Raw genomic sequence first — 27,764 nt, forward strand, 5'->3', positions numbered from 1 at the left:
ACTGTCAGTCGGCCAGAGAGGGATCCCTTTATTCCCACTCACTGCCTCCTAGCAATCAGTCAATGCTCTCACCATGGCAGGAACTTTCCTGTAACATGAGGAGCTCTTAACTTGGTAGGCCATGCCAGAGCTAATGATTCTTGAAAGATCTTTCAAAAGATATTGAAAAACACAACGAACAGTACTGTGCAAAGGTCTTAAGCACATACAATATATGTAGCTGTGCCGCCTAAGACATTTGCACAGCTCTGTAGTAATTTCATGTGTTGCACTGTACTGCTATCGCAAAAAAAAACAAATCTCATGACATATGTGAGTGATAATACACCTGATTCTGATATGGGTCTCTACTGTGGACTGAGAGTGGGAAGGGACAGGGAGAGGGGAATCTTGGTTGGGAAAAGGGGAAGGGAGAGGGGAGGGATCCAGAAGCACCAGAGAGACATTCTGTAATGATCAACCCCACACCAATTGTTTGAAATTACATTACCTTGCCTGGTGACTCAGGACTTGGTGTGTTTGCACCCTGCTCCTGGCACTCCATCTGTCCCACACCCCTCCCGCGGCACTCCACCCTCGCCATTCCCAACTTCCTTTGTTTCTGCCAGATTTACAAACTCGCTCTCCGCTCCACGTTGACAAATACTGCACTGTGCAAAAGTCTTAGGCACATATACTATATAGCTAGGGTGCCTAAGACTTTTGCCCAGTACTGCATAGAAGGCACTACAAATATGCCTTTATCCTCTCGCATAAGCAGAAGATGTAAGGTGATAGAGACATAGTAAAGTACAGTACAGAAACAGGCCTAATGTTGTACCTCTATTTAAGAAGGGAACAAGAGAAAATCTTGGGAACTATAGACTGGTGAGTCTCACATCAGGTATAGGGAAATTGCTGGAGAAAATCCTTAGGGATAGGATATATCAGCATCTGGAAACCCATGGCTGAATGAAGAACATTCAGCATGGCTTTGTGCATGGCAGGTTGTGCCTTACCAACTGGATTGAGTTTTTTTGGCAAGGTGATGAGAGAGATTGATGAGGGTAGGGCAGTGGATATTGTCTACATGGATCTTAGTATGGCATTTGACAATCTTCTCCTCATGGGAAGATTGGTAGAGTTGTGGATACTACAGAAGACTGGCAAAGAATGCAACATGATATAGATCTGTTGTAGATATGGGCTGACGAATGTGAGGTCTTAACCCAGATAAATGTGAGGTCTTGCACTTCGTTAGGATAAAAGCAAGGAGACAGTATACTGTTGAGGGCAAGTTCCTTAGCTGTGTTGCTCAGCAGAGAGATCTTGGGATCCAAGTTCATAGCTCCTTGAAAGTGGCTACACCGGTCAATAAGGTGGTTAAGAAGGCTTGCAGAATGCTTGCTTTATTAGTCGAGGCATTGAGTTCGAAATTCAGGAGGTTATGCTGCAGCTTTATAAAACTTTGGTTAGGCCACATCTAGAGTATTACGCACAGTTCTGGCCGCCCCACAATAGGAAGGATGTTGATGGTTTGGAGAGGGTGCAAAAGAGGTTTACTGAGATGCTGCCTGGTTTAGAGAGCATGTGCTATCACAAGAGGCCTGAAAAATTTCCATTGTTTTCTCTGGAGTGGTGGAGGCTGACGGAAGATCTGACAGAGCTTTATAAGACTATGAGAGGCATAGATAGTGTACCAAACAGTATCTGTATCCCAGGGTTAAAACGTCTAATACCAGAGGGCTTGCATTGTAGGTGAGAGGGGGTAGGTTCAAAGGGGATGTAAGGGTTATACTTTCTCTCAGAGAGTTGTGGACGCCTGGAATGCACTGCCTGGTATGGTGGTAGAGGTAATACATACTTTATACTTTATTGTCGCCAAACAATTGATACTAGAGCATACAATCATCACAGCGATATTTGATTCAGCGCTTCCTGCTCCCTGGAGTACAAATCGATAGTAAATAGTAAAAATTTAAATTATAAATCATAAATAGAAAATAGGAAAAGGAAAGTAAGGTAGTGCAAAAAACCAACAGGCAGGTCCGGATATTTGGAGGGTACGGCCCAGATCCGGGTCAGGATCCGTTCAGCAGTCTTATCACAGTTGGAAAGAAGCTGGTCCCAAATCTGGCCATATGAGTCTTCAAGCTCCTGAGCCTTCTCCCGGAGGGAAGAGGGACGAAAAGTGTGTTGGCTGGGTGGGTCATGTCCTTGATTATTCTGGCAGCACAGCCCCGACAGCGTGCGGTGTAAAGTGAGTCCAAGGACGGAAGATTGGTTTGTATGATGTGCTGGGCTGTGTTCACGATCTTCTGCAGCTTCCTCCGGTCTTGGACAGGACAACTTCCATACCAGGTTGTAATACACCCTAGAAGAATGCTTTCTACAGTGCATCTATAAAAATTAGTGAGGGTTTTAGGAGACAGGCCAAATTTCTTTAGCTTTCTCAGGAAGGCTTTTAAGAGACGTTTGGATAGGCACATGGATGAAAGGAAGATGGGGGGACATGGCCATGGTGTAAGTAGGAGAGATTAGTGTGTGGGTGTTTTAGACTAGTTTTTAGTTGGTTTGGCATAACATTGTGGGCCAAATGGCTTGGTCCTGTGCTGTACTCTTCTACATTCTATAAACAGACCCCTTGGCCCATCTAGTCAGTGCCAAGCCATTTAAACTGCCTACTCCCAACAACCTGTACCATAGCCCTCCATACCCCTACCATCCATAAACCTATCTGATCTCCTCTTAAACACTGAAATCAAGCTCGCATGCAGTACTGGCACTGGTAGCTTGTTCCACACTCTTATGGCCCCTTGAGTGAAAAAGTTTCCCTTCATGTTCCCCTTAAACTTTTCATCTTTCACCCCGAACCCATGACCTCTAGTTGCAGTCCCACCCAACCTCAATGGGAAGAACCTGCTTGCACTTACCCTATCTATACCCCTCATAATTGTGTTTACCTCTAACAGATCTCCCCTTAATTTTCTATGTTCCAAGGAATAAAGTCCCAGCCTATTGAATCTTTCCTCATAACTCAGGTCCTCCAGTCCTGGCAACATCACTGTAAATTGTCTCTGTATTCTTTCAACCTTACTTACATCTTTCCTGGAGGTAGGTGACCAAAATTGCAAACGATACTCCAAATTAGGCCTTTCTAATGTCTTATACCACTTCAGCATACATCCCATCTCCTGTATTCAATACTTCAATTTATAATGACCCTCTCAACCTGTGACACCACTTTCAATGAATTATGGACTTATACTCCCAGATCTCTTTGTTCCATCGCACTCTTCAGTGCCCTATCACTCAATGTACAAGACCTACCTTGTGTGGTCCTACTGAAGCACAACACTTTGCATGTCTGCATTAAATTGCATCTGTCATTTTTCAGGCTATTTTCCCAGCTGGCCCAGATCCAATCTCAGTGCCATCCACAAATCTGATGATCCAGTTAATGACATTAATCTGACATTACCTGTTGAATATTGAAAGGCGTAGATAGAGTGGATGTTTCCCATAGTAAGTGAGTCTAGGAACAGGGGGCACAGCCTTAGAATGCAAAGACATCCATTTAAAACAGAGATGAGGAAGACTTTCTTAAGCCAGATGGTGGTGAATCTGTGGGATCTGTTACTACCAGTGGCTGTGGAGGCCAAGTCTTTGCGTATCTTTGAAGTGGAAGTTGATAGGTTCTTGATTAGTCAGGGTTACAAAGTTTACACAGCAAAATAGAAGAATGGGGTTGAGAGGGATAATAAATCAGTCACAATCGAATAGCAGAACAGAATCAAAGGGCCAAATGACCTAATTTTGCCTCTATGTCTTACAGAATAATGCATTCATTGTTATAATCATCACAAATTCTTCAACAACTGATATTAAGCTGATCATTCTACAAATCTTCCCTTAAGTGTACAATTTCCAAAGGATTATATGTTACTTTGCAATCTAAATGAACAATTCATCAATTGTGATATCTTTCAACAATACTTTTGTCCTTCCAAATGAGCTTTCAACTAACTGTTCACAGTTTTGTCACAAACTGGTACAATAATTATGTTACCAAAATCAAAAATCAAATAAGTGTGCGCTCAGGATTGTATTGTAATTTTAAACTCTTCTCTGCCAGGGTCGGACCACTTCGCCAGACTGAACTCCACCTTCAATGATGCAAACGCCAGACAACGTCTAATTTATGAGCAACAACATATTTATTCTGCAGTGACTACATTATGGATCAAGGTTATCTGCTGCTGCCAATTATGCTACTAATTTACTAATTTGTGAACCTGCTTGACTATCGTCTAATCAAGAACACTTTTAAACTGAAATATTACCGGTTACCAAACTCCAAAAGTAACAAAACATTTCAGTACATATTAATGTCACACTAGTCAACATCACAATGAAATACACTGTAGGTGTATTAACCAACATAACACACAGAATTATGCCATCAGCTCAGATCATGTGAGCTCTGTCCCCGGACGCAGTTCTGAGTCCACCAGGAGAGCAGAAGATCAGATGTCTGTCTTTCAGGAAGTTCCTAACTATGACATGATGATGCTGATGCTTTACGGAATTTGGGAACCAGCTGACCAGTGCTCTATTGAGATGCCAGCAAATGTACAGCACAATTCAAACTATTATATGAATAATGGTGCATTTAATCCAACTGTAAAGGAATAATGTTTTTTTTTTAATTATAAGAACTACAACTACAATATAATGTGTATAAACTGTAATTTTTCAGTATTTTATAATATATACAATAGTTGAAATGTTAAATATTATAACAGTTACAGTAAATTATTAAAAATAATTGCATTTAAGTAAAAATGTGTCAACTTCTGTTGAAGTATGAGGCATTGACCATGTAAATTTTACAAATTTATATTGAATATTGAGCAAGGATATAAAGCTGAGACTTTATAAAGCACTGTTGAGCCTTCACTTGGAGTATTGTGAGCAGTTTTGGGCCCCTTATCTTAGAAAGGATGTGCTGAAACTGGAGAGGGTTCAAAGGAGGTTCACAAAAATGATTCCATGATGGAATGGTTTGTCATATGAAGAGCGTGAGATGGCTCTGGGCCTGTATTCACGAGAATTCAGAAGAATAAGGGATTAAAACCTATTGAATAGTGAAAGGCATTGACAGAGTGAGTGTGGAGAGGATGTTCCCTACAGTGGGAGAATCTAAGACCAGAGGACACAGCCTCAGAATAGAGGGGTGTTTTTTCAGAATGGAGGTGAGGAGGATTTTCTTTAGCTAGTGAGTGGTGAATCTGTGGAATTCTTTGCCACAGGCAGCTATGGAGGCCAGGCCTTTATGCGTATTTAAGGCAGAGATTGATAGACTCTTGATTGATCAGGGCATGAAAGAATATGGGGGGAAGGCAGGAGATTGGGGTTGAGAGGAAAATTGGATCAGACATAATAACGTGGCAGAGAGACTTGATGGGCCAAATGGCCTAATTCTGCTCCTATATCTTACGGTCTTATTATCTCATACGAAATGCATGCTCCCTAAAGCATGCAACTGATTATACTGCACTAGACTTACAATTGTTCCAATTACAGCGTTTCATTAACACCATGATAGTCAGATACCAAAACTTTTTCCCTGTTTTCATGAACAGGATAACTTTAATATATGTATTCGAAAATAACAGATTTCATTACAATTGTGTAAAGGCATTTAATTTGACTTCCTTAAAAAGGGAAATGATTGCCAATTAGTTATCATGAATATTTTGAAATTTCTGTATAAAAATCATAATATATAAATAACAGCTGGAAAAACAAAAATATCGTCACCTTCACAAAGATGGCTGAATTGCACTCCTGTAGAGCTTCCATCAAGTTGATAACATGCAAGCAAACCATTTCCACCATCTGCAATGCAAACCAAAAATATTTGATAAGTTAGCTTGGAAGCACTGTCTAACATAATTGTACAAATCAAAACAGAATTAATGCTGGAGATCGGAAATAAAAAGAGGAGTTGTAAATACTTGGCAGTCAGGATTTCTGGACCATAAGACATAGGAGCAGAATGAGGCCATTCGGCCCACTGACTCTGCTGTGCCATTCCATCATGGCTGATTTATTATCCATCTCAACCCCATTTACCTGCCTTCTCTCCGTAATCTTTGATGCACTGACTAATCAAGAACCTATCAACCTCTACTTTAAATATACTCAAAGACTTAGCCTCCACAGCCATCCGTAGCAATAAATACCACAGATTCACCACCCTCTGGCTAAAGAAATTCCTTCTCATATCTGTTCTAAATGAACGTCCTTCTAGTCTGAGGCTGTGTCCTCTGGTGCTAGATTCCCCCCACTAGAGGAAACATCCTCTCCACATCCACTCTATCTAGGTCTTTCAATATTTGATAGATTTCAATGAGATTCCACCGCCCCCTCCCCCCATTCTTCTAAGTTCCAGTGAGTATAAGCTCAGAGCCATCAAATATTCCTCATGCATTAACGTTTTCATTTCCAAAGTTATTCTTATGAACCTCCTCTAGGCCCTCTCCATTATCAGCATATCTTTTCTTACAGAAGGGACCCAAAATTGCTCACAATACTCCATACGGTCTGGCCAATCCTTTATAAAGCTTCAGCATCACAAACTTGCTCTTATATTCTAGTCCTCTCCAAATGAATGCTAATATTGAATTTACCTTCCCTACCAAAGACTCAACCTGCAAGTTAACCTTTTGCAAATCCCACACAAGGACTCCCAAGTCCCTTTGTATTTCTGATTTTTTAATTTTCTAACCATTTCGAAAATGATCAATGCCTTTATTCTTTTTACCAAAGTGCATGACCACACACTTCTTGACACTATATTACATCTGCCACTATTTGCCCATTTTCCCAATCTGTTTAAGTCCAAAAGTTCTGCAGCCTTCTTGCTTCCTCAAAACTGCTTGCCCCCACCTATATTCGTTTTGTCTGCAAACATGGCCACAAAACCATCAATTTTGTCATACAAATCATTCTGTATTATGTGAAAAAAGTGATCCCAACACAGACCCCTGAAGAACACCACAAGTCAGCGGCAGCCAGCCAGAAAAGGTCCTCTGTATTCCCACTTTTTTCTTGCTAGTCAGCCAATCTTCAATCCTCGCTGGAATCTTCCCTGTAATACCATGACTTTTATCTTGTTAAGTGGCACCTTGTCAAAGGACTTTTGGAAATCCAAGTACACAGCATCCACTGATTCTCTTTCGTCTATCTTAGAGTCATAGTCTTAGAGATGTATAGCACAGAAACAGGCCCTTCGGCCTATCCAGTCTAGGCTAAACCATTTAAACTGCCCACTCACACCAATCTACACCTGGTCCATAGCCCTCCATACCCTTACTATCTATATACCCATCCAAACGTCTCTTAAACATTGAAATTGAGCTCTCATGCACCACTTCTGCTGGCAACTAATTCCACACTCTCACGACCCTCTGATTAAAGGAATTTCCCCTCATGTTCCCCTTCAACTTCTCACCTTTCACTCTTAACCCATGAACTCTGCTAACCTCACCTAACCTCAGTGCAAAGAGCCTGCTTGTGCTTATCCCATCTATACCCAGCATAATTTTGTATACCTCTCTTAAATCTTCTCTCAGTCTTCTGTGTTTTAAAAGATGCAGTCCTAAACTATTCAATCATTTCTAATAACTCAGGTCCTCCAGACCCAGCAACATTCTTGTATCTTTTCTCAGTGCTCTTTCCACCTTGATTACATCTTTCCCGTAGGTAGGTGGCCAAAACCGCACACAATACTCCAAACTGGCCTCACCAATGTCTTCTACATCTTCAAAATAACATTCTATCTCCTGTACTCAATATATTGATTTATGAAGGCCAACATGCCAAAAGCATTCTTTACGACCCTATCTACCCATGATGCCACTTCCAACAAATAATAGACCTGCATTCCCAGGTCCCTTTGTTCTGCTACACCCTTCAATGTCCTGCAGTTCACTATGTAAGACCTACACTGGTTGGTCCTACAAAAGTGCAAAACCTTGAACTTGTCTGCATTAAATTTTATCTATCATTTTTCAGCCCATTTTTCCAACTAATGCAGATCCCACAACTGTGTGGCCACCTATAGCTCCAATCTGCTAATTAAATTTGCAGATGATACTACATTGATTAGCCTTATCTCAAATAATAAACAGGCAGCCTACAGAGAAGAAGTCATCACCCTGACACAGTGGTGTCAAGAAAACAACCTCTCCCTCAATGTCGCAAAAACAAGGAGTTGGTTGTGGACTACAGGAGGAATAGACAGACTAACCCCTATTGACACGAATGGATCTGGGGTTGAGAGGGTGAACAGCTTTAAGTTCCTCAGCATACACATCACTGAGGACCTCACGTGGTCTATACATACCGGCTGTGTGGTAAAAAAAAAGCACAACAGCACCTCTTTCACCTCAGATGGTTGAAGAAGTTTAGAATGAGTCCCCAAATCCTAAGGACTCTCTACAGGCGCACAATTGAGAGCATCCTAACTGGCTGCATCACTCCCTGGTATGGGAACTGTACTTCCCTCAATCGCATGACTCTGCAGAGAGTGGTGCGGACAGCCCAGTACATCTGTGGATGTGAACTTTCCACTATTCAGGACATTTACAGCAACAGGTGTGTAAAAAGGGGCCGAAGGATCATTGGGGACCCCAGTCATCTCCAACCACAAACTGTTCCAGCTGCTACCATCCGGGAAACGGTACTGCAGCCAGGACCAACAGGCTCCGGGGACAGCTTCTTCCACCAGGCCATCAGACTGATTAATTCACGCTGATAAAATTGTATTTCTATGTTATATTGACTGTCCTGTTGTACATACTATATATTACAAATTACTATAAATTGCACATTCAGATGGAGACATAGTGTAAAGATTTTTACTGCTCATGTATGTGAAGGATTTAACAAATAAAGTCAAATCAAGTCCCTCTGCAAGCCATGGTAGCCTTTCTCACTGTCCACTACACCCCAGTCAGAATCAGTACCAGGTTCATTATCACCAGCATGTGAAATTTGTTAACCTAGCAGCAGCAGCAGTACAATGCCATACATGATAATACAGAAAGAAAAAAATAAATTGGTAAATATATATATATATATACACACATACATACACACACACACACACACACACATCTTAAATAGTTTGAAAATATAGTGCAAAGCAGAAACAATATATATAAAAAAAAGTGAGGTAGTGTTCACGGGTTCAATGTCCATTTAGGAATGGGATGGCAGAGGGGAAGAAGCTGTTCCTGAATCGCTGAGTGTGTGCCTTCAGGCTTCTGTATCTCCTACCTGATGGTAACAGTGAGAAAAGGGCATGCCCTGGGTGATGGGGTCTTTAATAAGGGTCGCTACCTTTCCGAGTCACCATTCCTTGAAGATCTCCTGGATTCTATGGAGACTAGTACCCAAGACAGAGCTGATTAATTTTACAACTTTCTATAGCTTCTTTCGGTCGGTCCTGTGCAGTAGCTCCCCTCCCCCATACCAGACAGTGATGCAGCCTGTCAGAATGCTCTCCACAGTACATCCTTATAAATTTTCAAGTATTTAGGTGTCAAACCAAGTCTCCGCCGCATCTGCTCTCAGGATGAGGCTTTTCATTCTAGGACAAGGGAGATGTCCTCCTTTTTAAAGAAAGAGGCTTCCCTTCCTCCACTATCAACTCTGCTCTTAAACGCATCTCCCCCATTTCACGTACATCTGCTCTCACTCCATCCTCCCGCCACCCCACTAGGAATAGGGTTCCCCTGGTCCTCACCTACCACCCCACCAGACTCCAGGTCCAACATATTATTCTCCGTAACTTCCGCCACCTCCAACGGGATCCCACCACTAAGCACATCTTTCCTTCCCCCCACCTCTCTGCATTCCGCAGGGATCGCTCCCTACGCAACTCCCTTGTCCATTCGTCCCCCCCATCCCTCCCCACTGATCTCCCTCCTGGCACTTATCCGTGTAAGCGGAACAAGTGCTACACATGTCCTTACACTTCCTCCCTTACCACCATTCAGGGCCCCAAACAGTCCTTCCAGGTGAGGCGACACTTCACCTGTGAGTCGACTGGGGTGATATACTGCATCCGGTGCTCCCGATGTGGCCTTTTATATATTGGCAAGACCCGACGCAGACTGGGAGACCATTTTGCTGAACATCTACGCTCTGTCCGCCAGAGAAAGCAGGATCTCCCAGTGGCCACACATTTTAATTCCACATCCCATTCCCATTCTGACATGACTATCCACGGCCTCCTCTACTGTAAAGATGAAGCCACACTCAGGTTGGAGGAACAACACCTTATATTCCGTCTGGGTAGCCTCCAACCTGATGGCATGAACATCGACTTCTCTAACTTCTGCTAATGCCCCACCTCCCCCTCGTACCCCACCTGTTACTTATTTTTATACACATATTCTTTCTCTCACTCTCCTTTTTCTCCCTCTGTCCCTCTGAATATACCCCTTGCCCATCCTCTGGGTCCCCCCCCTTGTCCTTCTTCCCGGACCTCCTGTCCCATGATCCTCTTGTATCCCTTTTGCCTATCACTTGTCCAGCTCTTGGCTCCATCCCTCCCCCTCCTGTCTTCTCCTATCATTTTGGATCTCCCCCTCCCCCTCCCCCTCCAACTTTCAAATCCCTTACTCACTCTTCCTTCAGTTTGTCCTGACGAAGGGTCTCGGCCTGAAACGTCGACTGCACCTCTTCCTACAGATGCTGCCTGGCCTGCTGCGTTCACCAGCAACTTTGATATGTGTTCCTATAACCACCTTATGTTTCTTGCAACAGTCCGCGATCTCCTTTACCAATTTGTGCCTCTAAAGCCCTGGAGCTGCTGGGTGGTCTGTAATATTGCCCCATTAACATGGTCATATGTTTCTTATTTCTCAGTTCCACCCATAATGCCGCACTAGTAGAGTTCTCCTGTCTATCCTGACTGAGCATTACTGTGACATTTTCCCTGACTAGTAACACCACCCTTCCTCCTTTAATCCCTCCCGCTCTGTCACATCTAAAACAACAGAAACTCGAAATATTGAGCCGCCAGTCCTGCCCCTCCTGCAATGAAGTCATTACAACTTTGTAATTCCAGGTGTTGATCCATGCCCTGAGCTCATTCACCTTTCCTACGATACCTCTTGCATTGAAACCTATGCAGCTCAGGACACCTGTTGCACCATGCTCAAACTTTTCATTCCTGACTTTGCCTGAGGTCTTACCAACATTTGTCTCCATAACCTCTCCACGAACTGTTCTGCCACTCTGGTTCTCATCCCCCTGCAACTCCAGTTTAAACCCCACTCTGCAGCATTAACAAAACTTCCTACAAGGATTTTAGTTGCCCTCCAATTCAGGTACAAGCTATCCCTTTTATACAGGTCCCACATTCCCTGGAAGAGAACCCAGTGATCCAAAAATCTTATGCCGTCCCTCCTGCACCAACTTCTTAGCCTCGTGTTAAACTACACAATCTTCCTGGTTCTAGCCTCACCAGCATGTGGCACAGGTAACAAACCTGAGATCACAACCCTGGAGGTCCTGCCCTTTAATTTAGCATCCAACTCCTTGAACTCCCTATTCAGAACCTCATCATTCATCCTACCCATGTTATTGGTACCTACATAGACCACAACTTCTGGCTGTTCACCCTCTTAATTAAAAATGCTGAGGACTCAATCTTAGATGTTCCAGACCCTGGCACTTGGGAGGAAACTAACCATCTGAAAGTCTCGTTCTTGCCCACAGAACCTCTTGGCCAGTCCCCTAACTGAGGGAAACCCTAAGATCACAGCACACCACTTCTCCCACTTCCCTTTGAGTCACAGAGGCAGACTCAATGCCAGAGACCCAATCACTGTGACTATCCTCTGCTTGGTCAGCCCCCAACATTATCCAAAGTGATCTATCTCTTGTTGAGGGGGATAGCCACAGGGGTAATCTGCACTGGCTCCTTAACTACTTTCCTCTTCCGGACTTGTTACTTCTTCCAAGAATTCCCTTGAGGAAACCATGCTGACTTCAGCCATGAGTTGAGAGTTAAAGGGCAAAAGTTTAGGGATAACATGAGGGGGAACTTCTTTACTCAGAGGGTGGTAGCTGTGTGGAACGAGCTTCCAGCAGAAGTGGTTGAGGCAGGTTCAATGTTGTCATTTAAAGTTAAATTGGTTAGATATATGGACAGGAAAGGAATGGAGGGTTATGGGCTGTGTGCAGGTCGGTGGGACTAGGTGAGAGTAAGAGTTCGGCACGGACTAGAAGGGCCGAGATGGCTTGTTTCCGTGCTGTAATTGTTACATGGTTATATCATCATGTGTCTCCAAGTACCCTAAGACCTCATCCTTAATAATCAACTCCAACATCTTCCCAGCCACTGAGGTCAGACTATCTGGCTGATAGCTTCCTATATTCTGCCTCTCTCCCTTCTGAAGAGTGGAGTGACATTTGCAATTTTCCAGTCAAGTCAAGTCACTTTTTATTGTCACTTCGACCATAACTGCTGGTACAGCACACAGTAAAAACCAGATGACGTTTTTCAGGACCATGGTGCTACATGAACAATACAAAAACTACACTGAACTATGAAAAACAACACAAAACTACACTAGATTACAGACCTACCAAGGACTGCACAAAGTGCACAAAATAGTGTAGGCATCACAATAAATAATAAACAAGACAATATGCACAGTAAAGGGCAGTGGGTTGGTGTCCCATGGCCCTACTGAACTGTTACAGAATCTAGTGATTCTTGAGCAATTATTACTAATGCCTCCACAGTCTCTTCAGTCACCTCTTTCAGACCCTGCGGTGTAGTCCGTCCAGTCCATGAGATTTATCTACCTTTAAACTTTTCAGCTTTTGAAGCACCTTCTCCGTAGTAATAGCAACTTCACACACTCCTGCCCCCTGACACTCTCCAATTTCTAGCATACTACTAGTATTGTCCACAGTAAAGACTGACACAAAATAATGAAGTTTCTCTGCCATTTCTCTGTCCCCCATTGCTCCCTTTCCAGCACCATTTTCCAGTAGTCCGATATCCACTCTCACCTCTTTTACACCTTATATATCTGAAAAAAACATTTTGGTATCCTCTTTGATAATATTGGCTAGCTTATCTTCAAATTTCATCTTTTCTCTCCTTATGGCTTATTTAGTTGTCTTCTGTTGGTTATTAAAAGCTTCTAACATTCCGTTAATTTTTGTGGTATTATATATCCTCTCTTTTGCTTTTATGCTGTCTTTCACTTCCCTTGTCAGCCTCAGTTGCCTCATCTTCCCTTTAGAATACTTCTATATCTTTGGAATGCATCTACCCTGTGCCTTCTGAATTTCCCCCAGAAACACCAGCCATTGCTGCTCTGCTGTCATCCCTGTTAGTTTTCCTTTCCAAATAACTTTGGACAGCACCTCTCCCAACCCTCAGTAATCTGACTTTAGCTTCTCCCTCTCAAATTGCAGGGTGAGTTATAACACATTATGAACACTGGCTCCTAAAGGTTCCTTTACCTTAAACTCCCTAACCAAGTCTACTTCATTACATAACACAAATCCAGTAGATTGAACAACAGGTCATCTCATAAGCATTCAGCAAATTCCCTCTCTTGGGATCCATTGCCAACCTGATTTTCCCAATCTACCTTCACACTATCCCCCATGTCTATCGCAACATTGCCCTTTTTATATGCCTTTTCAATTTCTCATAATTTGTATCCCACATGCTGGCTACTGTTTGGAGTCCTGTTCATAGAGTCCTAGAAAAGTACAGCACAGAAGCAGGCCATTTGACCCATCTAATGCATACTGAACCATTTAAACTGCCTACTCCCATTGACCTGCACTCGTACGAAAAGCTCTCCATACTCCTACCATCCATGTACCTATGCAAACTTCTCTTAAAGATTGAAATCACGCTCGCATGTACCACTTGTGCTGGCAGCTTGTTCCACACTCTCAGAATCCTCTGAGTGAATAAGTTTCCCTCATGTTTCCTTAAACTTTATTCTGTTCACTGAGAACACGTGACCTTTAGCTGTAGTCCCACCCAGGCTCAGTGGAAAAAGCCTGCTTGCACATACCCCTCATAATTTTGTATACCTCTATCAAATCTCCTCTCAATCTACTGGTGAATATCTCCAGTCCTGAAGAAGCATCTCAGCCCAAGACATCAGCTGTTTATTCATTTTTATGGATGGTGCCTGACCTCCAGCATTTTGTGAGCGTTGCTCTAGATTTTCAGCATCTGTAGAACTCCTCGTGTTACTGATGGATAACAGCTGCGTGGTTATACCAGTGTATCACCACATACTATTGTGTAATTATACATACTAGTCACTTCCGTCACATTTCTGATGACTACTGCTGGAATGAAGTGGAAAACCTCAACAGGGTAAAGTGAAACACCAGGCAGCCCACTGGCTGCTTTCCTCATGGCGATTTCATCAACAACTCCTTTGCAAAAGCATGTGAAGCACAAAGCTCAGTCCACTGCCAAGGACTTTATACCCAGCACTGTATGTACATAGCTCCCATCAGGGTCTTTTTACCCTTGCCATTTCTTAACATTACACACAAGGGTTCAATATCTTCTGATCCTATCGCACCTCTTTCGAAAAATTAGATTTTATTTTACACCATCACAGCTACCCTTCGCCTACCTGCCCATCTTTTTGATACATTGTATAGCTTTGGATGTTAAGCTCCCCACTATGATCTTCTTTCAGCCACGACTCCCAAAACATCACACCTGCCAATCTCTAAATACGATACAAGATTATCTACTTAATTCCATGTAGAGCGTGCATTCAAATATAACACCTTCAGTCCTGTATCCATCACCCTTTTTCAATTATGCCTCACCCCATTACACTTTAGCTCATCCCACTAACTGCAGTTTTGGCCTATAGCTGCCTGTCCTTCCTCACAGTCTCACTGGACATTACATCTTAAAACCATAAAACCATAAATTATAAGATTAGGATTAAAAACGTAAACATGAGGAATTCTGCAGATGCTGGAAATTCAAGCAACACACATCAAAGTTGCTGGTGAACACAGCAGGCCAGGTAGCATCTCTAGGAAGAGGTACAGTCAACGTTTCAGGCTGAGACCCTTCGAAGGGTCTCGGCCCGAAACGTCGACTATACCTCTTCCTAGAGATGCTGCCTGGCCTGCTGCGTTCACCAGCGACTTTGATGTGTGTTGCAAGATTAGGATTAGGCCATTTGGCCCATCAAGTCCCCGATCTTCTGCCTTCTTCCCATATCCCTTCATGCCCTGACCAATCAAGAATCTATCCATCTCTATCTTCAATATACACACAGACTTGGCCTCTACGGCTGTCTGTGGCAAAAAGTCCACAGATCCACCACTCTCCGACTAAAGAAATCCTCCTCATCTCCTTTCTAAAAAGGATACCTCTCTATTCTTATCCTACATCCGTTTGTCTTAGACTCCCCCACCATAGGAAACATCCGCTTCACATCCACTCTGTCGCAGCCTTTCAACATTTGACAGGTTGCAGCGAGGTCACATCTCATTCTTCCAAATTCCAGTGAGTCGAGGCCTGGAGGTATCAAACTCTCTTCATATGACAAGCCTTTCAATCCCAGAATAATTTTTGTGAACCTCCTTTGAACCCTCACCAAAATCAGCACATCTTTTCTTCTAGGATTCACAAGAGAACGGAAACTGTTCACAATACTCCAAGTGAGACCTCAGCAGTGCCTTATAAAGCCTCGACATTACATCCTTGTTTTTATATTCAAATTCTCTCAAAATGAATGCTAGTATCGTATTTGCTTTCCTCACTACAAATTAACCTTTAGGGCATCCTGCACCGAGGACTCCCAAGTCCCTTTGCACCTCAGATTTTTGAATTTTCTCTCCATTTAGAAAATAGTCTAGACTTTTATTTCTTCTACCAAAGTGCATGACCATACACATCCTTTCTTTGTATTCCATCTGCCATTTCTCTGCCCATTCTCCTAAGCCTTCTGTAACCTATTTCCTCAAAACTATCTTCTGCTCCACCCATCTGCATGTTGTCCTCCAAAACGGCCACAAGCCATCAATTCCATCATCAAGGTCATTGGCATATAATGTAAAAAAAAGTGATCCCAACACAGACCCCTGTGGAACCCCACTAGTCAACCAGCAGCCAACCAGAAAAACCTCCCTTTATTCCCCCTCTTTGCCCCCAGCCAGTCAGCCACTGCTTTATCCATGTTAGAATCTTTCTTGTAATTCCATGGGCTCATAGCTTGTTAAGCAGCCTCATGTGTGGCCCTTGCCAAAGGCTTCTGAAAACTCAAGTACGCAACATCCACCGATTCTCTTTTGGCTGTCCTGCTTGCTATTTCTTTAAAGAATTCCAACAGATTTGTTAGGCAAGATTTTTCCCTAAGGAAACTATGCTGACTGCAGCCTATTTTATCATGTGCCTCCAAGTACCCTCAGACCTCATCCTTAACAATCAACTCCAACATCTATCTAAGCATTGAGGTCAAACTAACTGGTCTATAATTTATTTTCATCTGATTCCCTCCAAAGGGTGGAGTGATACTTAAAATGTTCCAGTCTTCCGAAACCATTCCAGAATCTAGTGATTCTTGAAAGATTATTACCAATACCTCCACAATCTCTTCAGCCACCTCTTTCGGAACCCTTGCTGTATACTCCAAGAACCTTCTCCTTAAGTAATGGCAATTTCACACACTTCTGCCCCCTGACACTCTCAAACTTCCAGCATACTGCTAGTGTCTTCCACAGTGAAGACTGATGCAAAATACTTACTCACTTCATCCACCGTTTCCTTGTCCCCATACTACCTCTCCAGCATCATTTCCCAGTAGATATCTACTCTCGCCTCTCTTTTACACTTTATTTATCTAAAGAAACTTTTGGTAACCTCGTTAATATTATTGACTACCTTACCTTTGTATTCCATCCTTTCCTTCTTTATGTCAATTTTAGTTGCCTTCTGTTGGCTTTTAAAAGCTTCCCAATATTCTAACTCCCCACTAATTTTTGTTCTATTATATGTCCTCTCTTTGGCTTTTATGTTGGCTTTAATTTCTCGTCAGCCACGGTTGTGTCATCTTGCCTTTAGAATACTTCTTCCTCTTTGGGATGTATATATCCTGTGCCTTCTGAGTTTCTTCCAGAAATTCCAACCATTGCTACTTTGCCTTCATTCCTGCCAGTGTTCCTTTCCAATGAATTTTGGCCAGCTCCTCTCTCAAGCCTCTGTAATTCCTTTTTCGCCACTATAATACTGATACAGAATGTTGAAGGAGACCGGAGCACCCAGAGGAAGCCAACACAGTCCACCGGATAAATGTACAAACTTCTTACAGGAAACGCCAGAATTGAACCCTTAGTGGACTCAATCGCAATCTCTTCGAAAAAAACCATCTTGTTGGCATTCTAGAAATGCTCCCTCTTGGGATCCCACACCAACCTGATTTTCCCAGTCTTCCTGCATATTGAAATCCCCCATGACAATTGTAACAGTACCCTTTTTAAATGCATTTTCTATTTCTTGTAATTTGTAGACCACATCTTCAGTAATGTTTGGGGTTCTGTAAATAACTCCCATCAGGATCTTTTTACCCTTGCAGCTTCTTAGCTCTACCCTCAATGATTCAACACCCTCTAACCTCTTTAAAATGATATGATTTCATCTTTTAACAGGACTCACACCATCCCTCTGCCTACCTGCCTGTCCTTCCAATACAATGTGTATCCTTGGACATTGAGCTCCCAGCTGTAATCTTCTTTCGTCCATGATTCAGTGATACCCACAACATCACACATGCCAATCTGTAACTGTGCTACAAGTTCATCTACTTATTCCATATACGGCGTACATTCAAATATAACACCTTCAGTCTTGTATTCACCCTTCTCGATTTTGTCCACCTTTTGCATTACAAATCATCCCACTGATTTTGCAATTTTGCCCTATCATCAGCCTATTCATGCTAGGAGTCTCACTACACATTGCCTTTGTTTGTAAACCAACTACCTCATCTTCAGCACTATCACTCCAGTTCCCATTCCCCTGCAAAATCAGTTTAAACCCTCCCAAACAGCTCTGGAAAACCTGTCCGCAAAGATATTGGTCCCCCTCAGGTCCAGATGTAGTCTGTCCCTTTTGCACAGGTCGTACCCTCCCCAGAAGAGATCCCAATGATCCATAAATCTGATCCCCTGCCCCCTGCACCAGATCATCTGCCACACATTCACCTGTCAAATCATCCTGTTCTTACTCTCACTGGCAATCCAGCGATTACTACCCTGGAGGTCCTGTTTTCAGCTTTCTATAGGGCTCTCACTTGAGGACCTCCTCAGCTTTCCTACCCATGTCATTGGTGCCAATATGTACCTAGACTTGTGGCTGTTCACCCTTCTCATTTAGAATGCCATGGACCTGTTCTGATACATCCCATGGGTGGCAACATACCATCCAGGTTTCTCTATCATGCCTACAAAATCCTGCCTCTACTCCTCTGACTGTGGAGTCTCCTATCACTTCTGCAGTCCTCCTCACCTCTTTTCTCCTGAGCCACAGCACCACGGACCTGGACACTGCAACTTCCCTTGGTAGGTCGTCCCCCTCAATAGTATCCAAAGTGATATATTTATTATCGAGCGGAACAACTACAGCGGTACTCAGCACTGGCTGTGCATTTCCCTTCCTTCTCCCAACAGTCACCCAGTTACCTGCCCCCTGCATCCTAGGGATGAATACCTCCCTGTAGCTCCTGTCTATCACCTCCTCATTCTCCAGTATGAGCCAAAGGTCTTCGAATTGCAGCTCCAGTTACTTGTTGCGTTCTCTGAGGAGCTGCAGCTTGGTGCATCTAGTGCAGATGTTGTTATCTGGGAGGCTGGAGGTCTCCCTGAATTTCCACATCTCACACACAGAACAAAACAATGCCCTTGGAGCCATTCTCACTGCAGTAACTGTGCCCTAACAAATATGGAATGAAATAAAGAAGAAAAAAAGATTACCTGTATGACAACTGCCCCATCCTCAGCCCTATCATTCCAGTTCCCATCTCCTGCCAAATTAGTTTAAACCCTCCCCAACAGCTCGAGCCATAAAATCACAACTGACTCTTTGGTTTGATAATCTCTGATAAATGTACAAAGGCTTGCATTATTCTGCCGAAGGGCATTCGTTCAGGAGCATTAACTGCATTCCACTTTCCACAAACACTGCCTAACCTGCCAGGTATGTCGAATATTATCTGTTCTTATTCTTGAGTTATTAACTTGTTTCACTTTCCACAATTGTTCAATCCATCCACTACTTGATTTGTTTCCACTTAGACAGTTCAGTTTTCATCGGAATCCGAATCAGGTTTAATATCACTGGCATATGTTGTGCAGCAGCAGTACAGTGTAATAGGTAATGATAAAATTCCAGAGGGCACAGCCTCAGAACAGAGGAGCAGGGATTTCTATAGCTAGAGTGTAGTGAATCTGTAGAATTGATTACCACAGGCGACTGAGGAGGCCAAGTCATTTGGTATTTTTAAAGTGGAGGTTGATATAGTTGTGGTAAACCATGTATATATGTTGTAACTCGGTTACCTGTCTGGACACACCCCTCTGCTGACTGCCCCTGTGGCTCCTCCCACAGAGTCCCGTATAAAGGGGTTCGACTTGCCCCTCCCCCTCAGTCCGGGGGCAGACACTCACTGTGGAGGTCGTATTGTACAGCGAATAAAAGCCTTTCAGTATTTTACCAAACCTCAGTCTTTTGGAGTAATTGAAGGTGTTTCAATAGTCTTGATTTGTCAGGGTGTCAAAGGTTATGGGGAGAAGGCAGGAGATTGGGGCTGAGACAGAAATGGATCAGCCATGATGAAATGGCAGAGCAGATTCGATGGGCCAAATGGCCTAATTCTGTTCCTACACCTTGTGGCCTAAAAAACTACAATTTACAATAAGAATATATATATGTATAATTAAATTAGTAGTGTGCAAAAAAAAGCAACATTAGTTAAGTAGTGTACATGGATTTATTGTCAATTCAGAAATCTGATGGAGGAAGGGAAGAAACTGTTTCTGGAATATTGAGTGAGTGTCTTCAGGCTCCTGTACCTCCTCACTGCTGGTATCAATGAGAAGAGGGATGTCCTGTGTGATGGGGTTCTTAATGATGGATGCCACCTTCTTGACACACTGCAATAAATATCAAATCAAACAAGGGTGAAAATATTCTGATGGTTACTCACAACTTTATTATGAACCATCAGCTGTAAAATACTCGGAGTCACTCGGCTCCAGAATTCCAGGGCGGTTAGAATGGCTGTAGAGACATATTCATTCTGACTCTGTGGAGGTGGGGTGGATGCCGCTTGCTCACAGTAGACTGTCCACAGCTGAGCAAATATAAACGCATGGAAGAGAGAGCACATGTGCAGTACAGATGCCTGCAAAACAAAAAGCAAAATGTACACTGGACATCAGTCAGCACTCCTCTCATCTGATTTATGATGGTTACACTGGACATCAGTCAGCACTCCTCTCATCTGATTTATGATGGTTACACTGGACATCAGTGAGCACTCCTCTCATCTGAGTTATGATGGTTACACTGGACATCAGTCAGCACTCCTCTCATCTGATTTATGATGGTTACACTGGACATCAGTCAGCACTCCTCTCATCTGATTTATGATGGTTACACTGGACATCAGTGAGCACTCCTCTCATCTGATTTATGATGGTTACACTGGACATCAGTCAGCACTCCTCTCATGTTAAATACTACATGCACATAGATTTCACACAACTCTGTGCACTTGTTGCTATTTGTAATTATAAACATCTGCACAAACACAAAGGACTAATGGAAAACTTGCTAAATTACAAACGTTTGTAGAAAGATTAACTAACTCTGAGGTTTGAGACTATTTCAGTGTAATACACTTCAACATTGACACAAAAATGAGGAATTATTTGAATCTGAAACCATTTATTAATTGATTCAAAGTTTTCCAACTCATTAAGATCTATTACATCACAGTGCATTGATTGGCAATGCACTTATCTTGAGATCAATGCACCAGACAGAGTCAGTTATAGAACACTACAGAATAGAAACAGGCCCTCTAGCACATCCAGTTCATGCCAAACTATTAATCTGTTGAGTCCCATCGACCCACACCCAGACCATAGCCCTCCATACCCCTCATATTCATGTATGGACCTATCCAAATTTCTCCTAAATTTTGAAATCAAACCTGCATCTACCACACCCGCTGACAGCCCATTCCACACCCTCATCTGCCTCTGACCAAAGAGGCTCCACCTCATATTCTCCTTGAACATTTCAACTTTCACTCATAACCCATAACCTCTAGTTGTTGTCTCTACCCAACCTCAGTGGAAAAGGCCTGCTTGCACTTACCCTATCTATACCCCTCATAATGTTGTATACCTCTATCACATTCTCCTACATTCCAAGGGATAAGGCCCTAACCTATTCAGCTTTTTCCTATAACCTAGTTCCTCAGATAGAGTATTATACGTCAGGGTATGCATTGATTAGTGGAATCAGATAAAAGCAGTCCTTCTTCATTTATATTATTCTCAAACTATTTATCAGAAAATAATACATTCCTCACTTTATTTAAAGAAAAACTAAAATGCAAGGGCTTTGTAAAGGTTATTACTAAAAAATAACTCTTTGCATTACACTTAAGTTGCAGAAAATATGGTTGAAGCAGCATTTTCACATTATTACGGCAGAAATGAACTAAGACAGAAATGACCCATGCAGTTACCTTTGTTCAGAAACTGATAAAATGGACCACTTCCAGAGCCTAAAGTCCTGTTACCATAACAGTACTAGGCACAGGTTTTAAATTATGTAAGATACATTAAATTCAAACCTTCAGTGTTTTGTACTCTTCATTAATCAGAGAATTTGATGTGTTTCATTGTTACATTTCCACTCATTAAATACTTCATATCATTTATCTATGCTAGAATCTTTCCTGTAATATCAAGGGGTCATAGCTTGTTAAGCAGCCTCATGTGTGGCACCTTGTCAAAGGCCTTCGGAAAATCCAAGGATTGGAGGGCATGTGCTATAACGAAAGGTTGGACAAACTTGGGTTGTTTTCTCTGGAGTGCTAGAGGCTGAGAGGAGATCTGATAGAGGTTTATACAATTATGAGAGGCATAGACAGAGTACACAGACTATCTTTTTATCCAGTGTTGAAATGTCTCATATCAGAGGACATGCATTTAAGGTGAGTGAACTAATATCAAAGGAGATGTGAGGGGCAAGTTATTTTTACACACAGAGTGATGGGTGTCTGGAATGCACTGCCTGGGGTGCTGGTAGAGGCAGAAACATTAGGAACTCTTAATAGACGCTGAGATTGGCACATGAATATGAGGAAAATGGAGGGGTCCGGACATTGTGGAGGCAGAAGGGATTAGTTTTAGTTGGCCATTTGGTTACTAATTTATTTGGTTCAGCACCACACTGTGGGCCAAAGGGCCTGTTCCTGTGCTGTACTGTTTGATGTTCTGTTTTCCACCTATTTCTTTGCTACCTACAGTAGTCTGGTGCTTTGTAAATGGTTGACATGCCTCTCTACACAACAGTTGCTATCCTTCAAATTAATTTATTATTTGTGAAATACATTGATATATTTCTGAGGTAACATGAAGGCATTTATTTTCTTGATTTTAAACAGTTGTTTTTCATTATGAATTCCTAGTGAAGAAAACGGAAGCTGAATTAGAATATTTCAACAAGCTACATTACTGAGCAAAAATTTTAGGCACATATAGCTAGGGTGTCTAAGACTTTAGCACAATACTGTAGTAATTGTATGTATTGCACCATACAAGAAAAAAAAACAAATTTCATGATATATGTGAGTGATGATAAACCTGATTCTGATATGGGTCTCTATTGTGGACTGAGAGTGGGAAGGGGGCAGTGAGAGGGGAGAGAGCGGAAAGCAACAGAGAGACATTCTGTAATGATCAATAAACCAGTTGTTTGGAATCAAATGACCTTGCCTGGTGTCTCAAGTGTTGGGTTTGTCTGCACCCACAACACCCCTGCCCTCACTGCCCCGGCACTCCCTCTCTGCCACCTGTCACACAACCCTCCCCTGGCACTCCATGCTTGCCATTCCCAACATTCATTGCTCTCACCAGATTTACCAACCTGCTCTCTGCTCCACGTTGACAAATACAATACTGTTCAAGAATCTTAGGTGCCCTCGTATATATACATACCTAAACTAATGTCTTAGACACCCTAGCTACATATATGTGCCTGAGACTTCTGTGCAGTTTTATATATATAGTTAAACTGTAGGTGGTAAGGCATTGACTATTTGTAGAATATTTTTAGTAACAGCTCACAGCTGAAATCTACAATAAACCTTGGGTTCACATCACTAGCACACAAAAGGAGACAGTCAGTTTCCATATGTAAGCCTTCGACACTTTCTTCCCTCATCCACTGTTCTTGACAAATGCTTGAGCTTAATTGTCAAAAACTAAGGAAACAAAATATAAAGTTGTTGACTCTTCTAACCCCTGTGTTGCCACTTGCAACCAAATGCAAAACTACCAATCAAAACAGAAAATGCTGGCAACACTCAGCATCTGTGGGAAGAGAAAAACAGGGTCAATGTTTCTGTTCTGATGAAGGGCGTCAGACTGAAAACATTAACACCATTTCTCTTTCTGCAGATGCTGCCTGATCTGCTGAGTACATTGAACAGTTCATATTCTTAGATTAGGTTTTCAGCACCTCTGTAACATGACAAACTGCTGTGTACATGTTCTTGCAGAAACGTGGCTCCAGGACAACACCCACACACCATCAATCTACAGCTCATGACACTCAGGGACTTGGTTTATATTATTTTTATTATTATTATTTCTTTTTGTGACTGTATGTGACTGCGTGTACTGTTTGCTGCACCTTGGCCTGACAACAACACTATTTCATTTAACTGTTACATGTGTATTGTTGAATGACCATTAAACTCGAACTTAACTTTAAACTTAAACTTATTTTTCTTGATTTCAGAATGCCAAGACTTGTACCCTGCAAAGTTCAGTTATATCCTCACATCCAATTTAAAATCAACTTTCAAATACCTAAATAAGAAGCCACCTATAAACCATTCTACTTTGTCCTAAGTTTAATCTTCCTCATGTTTCTTTTTTGTGGTCAACTGCCCTGCAAAATATACTGGAGCAGTCATTTGGATGAATTTTTATCACCAGTGCTTCATCTTCACCAGCAAAACAGCAAAATTACTCTCACATTTTATATGCAGCATCCAGTGGAGATGAAATCCAGGTGGATTATAAAAAATGTTAAAGTTCCAATGAAAGACTAGATTACTATGACCAGTACAACTATCAATAACATACAGAATTTCAATGGGTGCTTTTACACCATTGATAATAACCTTACTGTGATACTTACAGGTGACAGAATTATTATAAGACACATTTATAAATGGGTTTTAGATAAATAACTGAACTGATAATCAATAATTACAGCTAGGGCCATTCTGGAGTTCAGAATTCAATTCCAGCAGTCCGTAAGGATGATCCAATTTCCTCCCACAGTCCAAAGATAGGTTAATTGGTCGTTGTAATCTGTCCCATGACTAGACTAATGTTACATAGATGGTTGCTGTGTAGCTGGTTGGGCTGGAAGCGCCTGTTCCATGCTGTATCTCTAAATCAATTAGTTAATTAAATTGCAGATAACTATTACTTCAGAGCTATTAAGGATATGAAATGAACCGATATTTGAATAAAATAACTTGTGAAATATTTAATTTTTGTGACTATGTACACTTACACACACACAGAATTGTGTGATGTATATATTCCAGAATCTTATAACTTAGCCAGCATTGAATGAAGCATCAAGATAATTAGACTGCAGTTGCAATGGAAGAATTTGCTTTAAACTAGGGGTTCCCATACTGCGGTGCATGGACCCTCGGTTAATGGTAGGGGTCCATAGCATAAAAAAAGTTGGAAACCCCTGAGCTAGGTACTTGTTTCTGTTAACCACTTACCAAATAATTGACAGAGGACTGTCAGAATTTCTGAATAAATATCGTAAAGCCATTCACTTAGTAGGATAGAAGCCAAAAATGGAAATTTAGAGCATCAGTTTTACATTATTAGATAGTGCAGATCTTGCAATTTTAAAACAATGGAACTGCATTTTCTAAATTTGTGAAACATTCACATTACCTTGGATTGCTCGGGAAATCCAAGCAAGATAACTATAAGATGATCAGCAACATGTGAACCAGCATCCAAAGGAATAGGCATGCATGACGTGGATCCTGAACACACTACACTATGGCTAAGAGAACCCAGTAGCAGCCATGACAAAAGACGAACATGGGAGACACACTCAATAAATTCTTTTGGACTACAACAAATTGGAAAAAGAAAAAAAATTAATCACAATTGCACAATCAGACATTTACATAGATTGATATGCATTTAACATTAATTCACATACTTTCTGCACTTTTATCATTTGCTTCCTTAATGTGTTAATATAATCTTAATCAGAATAGTTAGAATAAATGTTATCTTAAATATAAAGATACTTTGATTTCTAGAGACAGATGTTTATTCCACAACACTGCTAGAGTTCATAGTGTTACCCTTGTTGCATCGCGGAAGGAGAATGGTATAACCACGGCAAGTAACGAATGACGGCTTTGTTATCACGATGAATCCCTTTGGAAATTTCCATTGCAGCTATCTGTGCTAATCCTACTTTAAGATGGCCGCCAAACGTATCTTCATGCAAAGGCTGAGAACAAGTTTTCATGTGACCCTGTAAAGTAAAAGTTATCATATTATACTAAATTCATCATCATCATTATGTGCTATGTCTAACCATGACTGTTCTTGGCAAATTTTTTTACAAAAGTGGTTAGCTATTGCCTTCTTTTTACAAGATCGGTGACCCCAGCCATTATCAATACTCTTCAGAGACTGTCTGCCTGCATCAGGGTACAAATATTTAAATACATAACAACCATTCTCATTATTTCTAAACTCATTAATGGTAAATGGTGAGCAGTGGTAGTGAATCAGACAAAATTTATTTTTCCTTAAACCTGATTCTGGTTTTTAACTTCAAGTTCCAAGTTTATTGTCATCTGACTGTACGTACAGAATATACAACCCAAACAAAATAACAAACTATAAACACAAGAGATTCTGCAGAGGCTGGAAATCCGGGGCAGCACATACAAAACGCTGAAGGAACTCAGCATTATGTAGCGAAGAAGGGTCTCGGCCTGAAACGTCAACTCTTTATTCATTTACACAGATGATGTCTGACTTGCTGAGTTCCTCCAGCCATTTGTGTGTGCTGCAAACGAAACAATGTTCCCCTGGACCACAGTGCACCCACAAGACATACCACGCACCGCACATAAAACAAAATATTATCATATAAGTCAAATATAATTCAAAATTTGTGTAGTTCGTAGCTAGGTAATGACAAGACCTCAGTGATGGCAATGTATTCAACAGTCTCATAGCCCATATAGAGTACTATAATATTTCATATCCATTCAGGGGAATGTGGGCTTCACAGGTTAAGCTAATATACAACACAGAACCTTATAGCATAGTACAGGCCCTATGACCACAATGCTGTGCTGACCTTTTAATCTACTCTATTAATTTAAACCTTCCCTCCCACTTAGCCATCCATTTTTATTTCATCCATGTTCCTATCAATAAATCTCATATATGTTCCTAATGTATCTGTTTCTGCCACAACCTCCCCAGTGTGTTCCAAGCACACCACTCCCTGAGTAAAATATCCCTCCCTATACTTTCTCCAACACCTTAAAATTATGCCCCTTCACATTAGCCGTTGCTGCCCTGGGAAAAAGGTGCTGGCTGTCCACTCAGTGTACGCCCTTTACCTCCTTATCGTCGTCGTCGTGGCTATCCCTCGAGGTCGGGGATGATGGTCTTCGTTCTGTTGATCTACTTATGGGCTCTCAAGTGGCTTATGAGTCCGATCTTGGCTTTGAAAGTTCTTCCGCATTCAGGACAGGTAGTTCCAGATGACAGATCGGGCTTTGGCTGTTGCTGCCTCTCTTTCCATTCTCTTCTCTTTTCTTCTAATTCTGCACATATGTTGGCTTCGAAAGTTGCTGTTCCTCCTCGGATGATGGCTTGCCAGAGTTTCCTGTCCTTGGCATTGGTTTCCCAATTGTTGATATCGATGTTACATTTCTTCATGTTGGCTTTTAAGACGTCTTTGAATCTCTTCTGTTGTCCGCCTCTTTTACGTTTGCCTTCTTTAAGCTGGGAGTAGAAGATTTGTTTCGGCAGATGTTCGTCTTTCATCCGAACAACATGACCGCTCCATCTTAGTTGGTTCTTGATGACATAGGCTTCAATGCTTGTTGCTTTTGCTTCATTTAGCACACTGACGTTGGTTCTTCTATCCCCAGCTGATATTTAAGATGTTTCGAAGACAGCATTGATGGAACTTTTCAAGTGCCTTCAGATGTTGTCAGTATGTTGGCCAGGTTTCTGATGCATACAGGAGCATTGGAATTACCACTGCTTTGTACACTAACATTTTGGTGTCTGTTCGGATGTCACGATCATGAAAGACTCTTGTTCGGAGGCGTCCAAAAGCTGTTCCAGCGCATTTA

At 41.9% G+C, this 27,764-nt stretch overlaps 1 protein-coding gene across 1 annotated transcript in view; it reads right to left on the reverse strand.

Annotated features, from left to right (window-relative positions):
- The window catches only part of LOC140194116 (protein unc-79 homolog), a 338,541-nt gene that overhangs the window by 5,395 nt on the left and 305,382 nt on the right, over nt 1-27,764 (reverse strand). Inside the window, exons 42-45 of the mRNA XM_072251578.1 lie at nt 25,737-25,912; nt 25,312-25,495; nt 20,283-20,480; nt 5,803-5,880 (exon numbers count right to left, since the gene is read on the reverse strand). Coding sequence (XP_072107679.1) covers nt 5,803-5,880; nt 20,283-20,480; nt 25,312-25,495; nt 25,737-25,912 — 636 coding nt within the window. The remainder of the gene's footprint in view (nt 1-5,802; nt 5,881-20,282; nt 20,481-25,311; nt 25,496-25,736; nt 25,913-27,764) is intronic.

The sequence above is a fragment of the Mobula birostris genome, chromosome 1 (assembly GCF_030028105.1).
Source record: "Mobula birostris isolate sMobBir1 chromosome 1, sMobBir1.hap1, whole genome shotgun sequence".
Lineage (NCBI taxonomy): Eukaryota > Metazoa > Chordata > Chondrichthyes > Myliobatiformes > Myliobatidae > Mobula > Mobula birostris.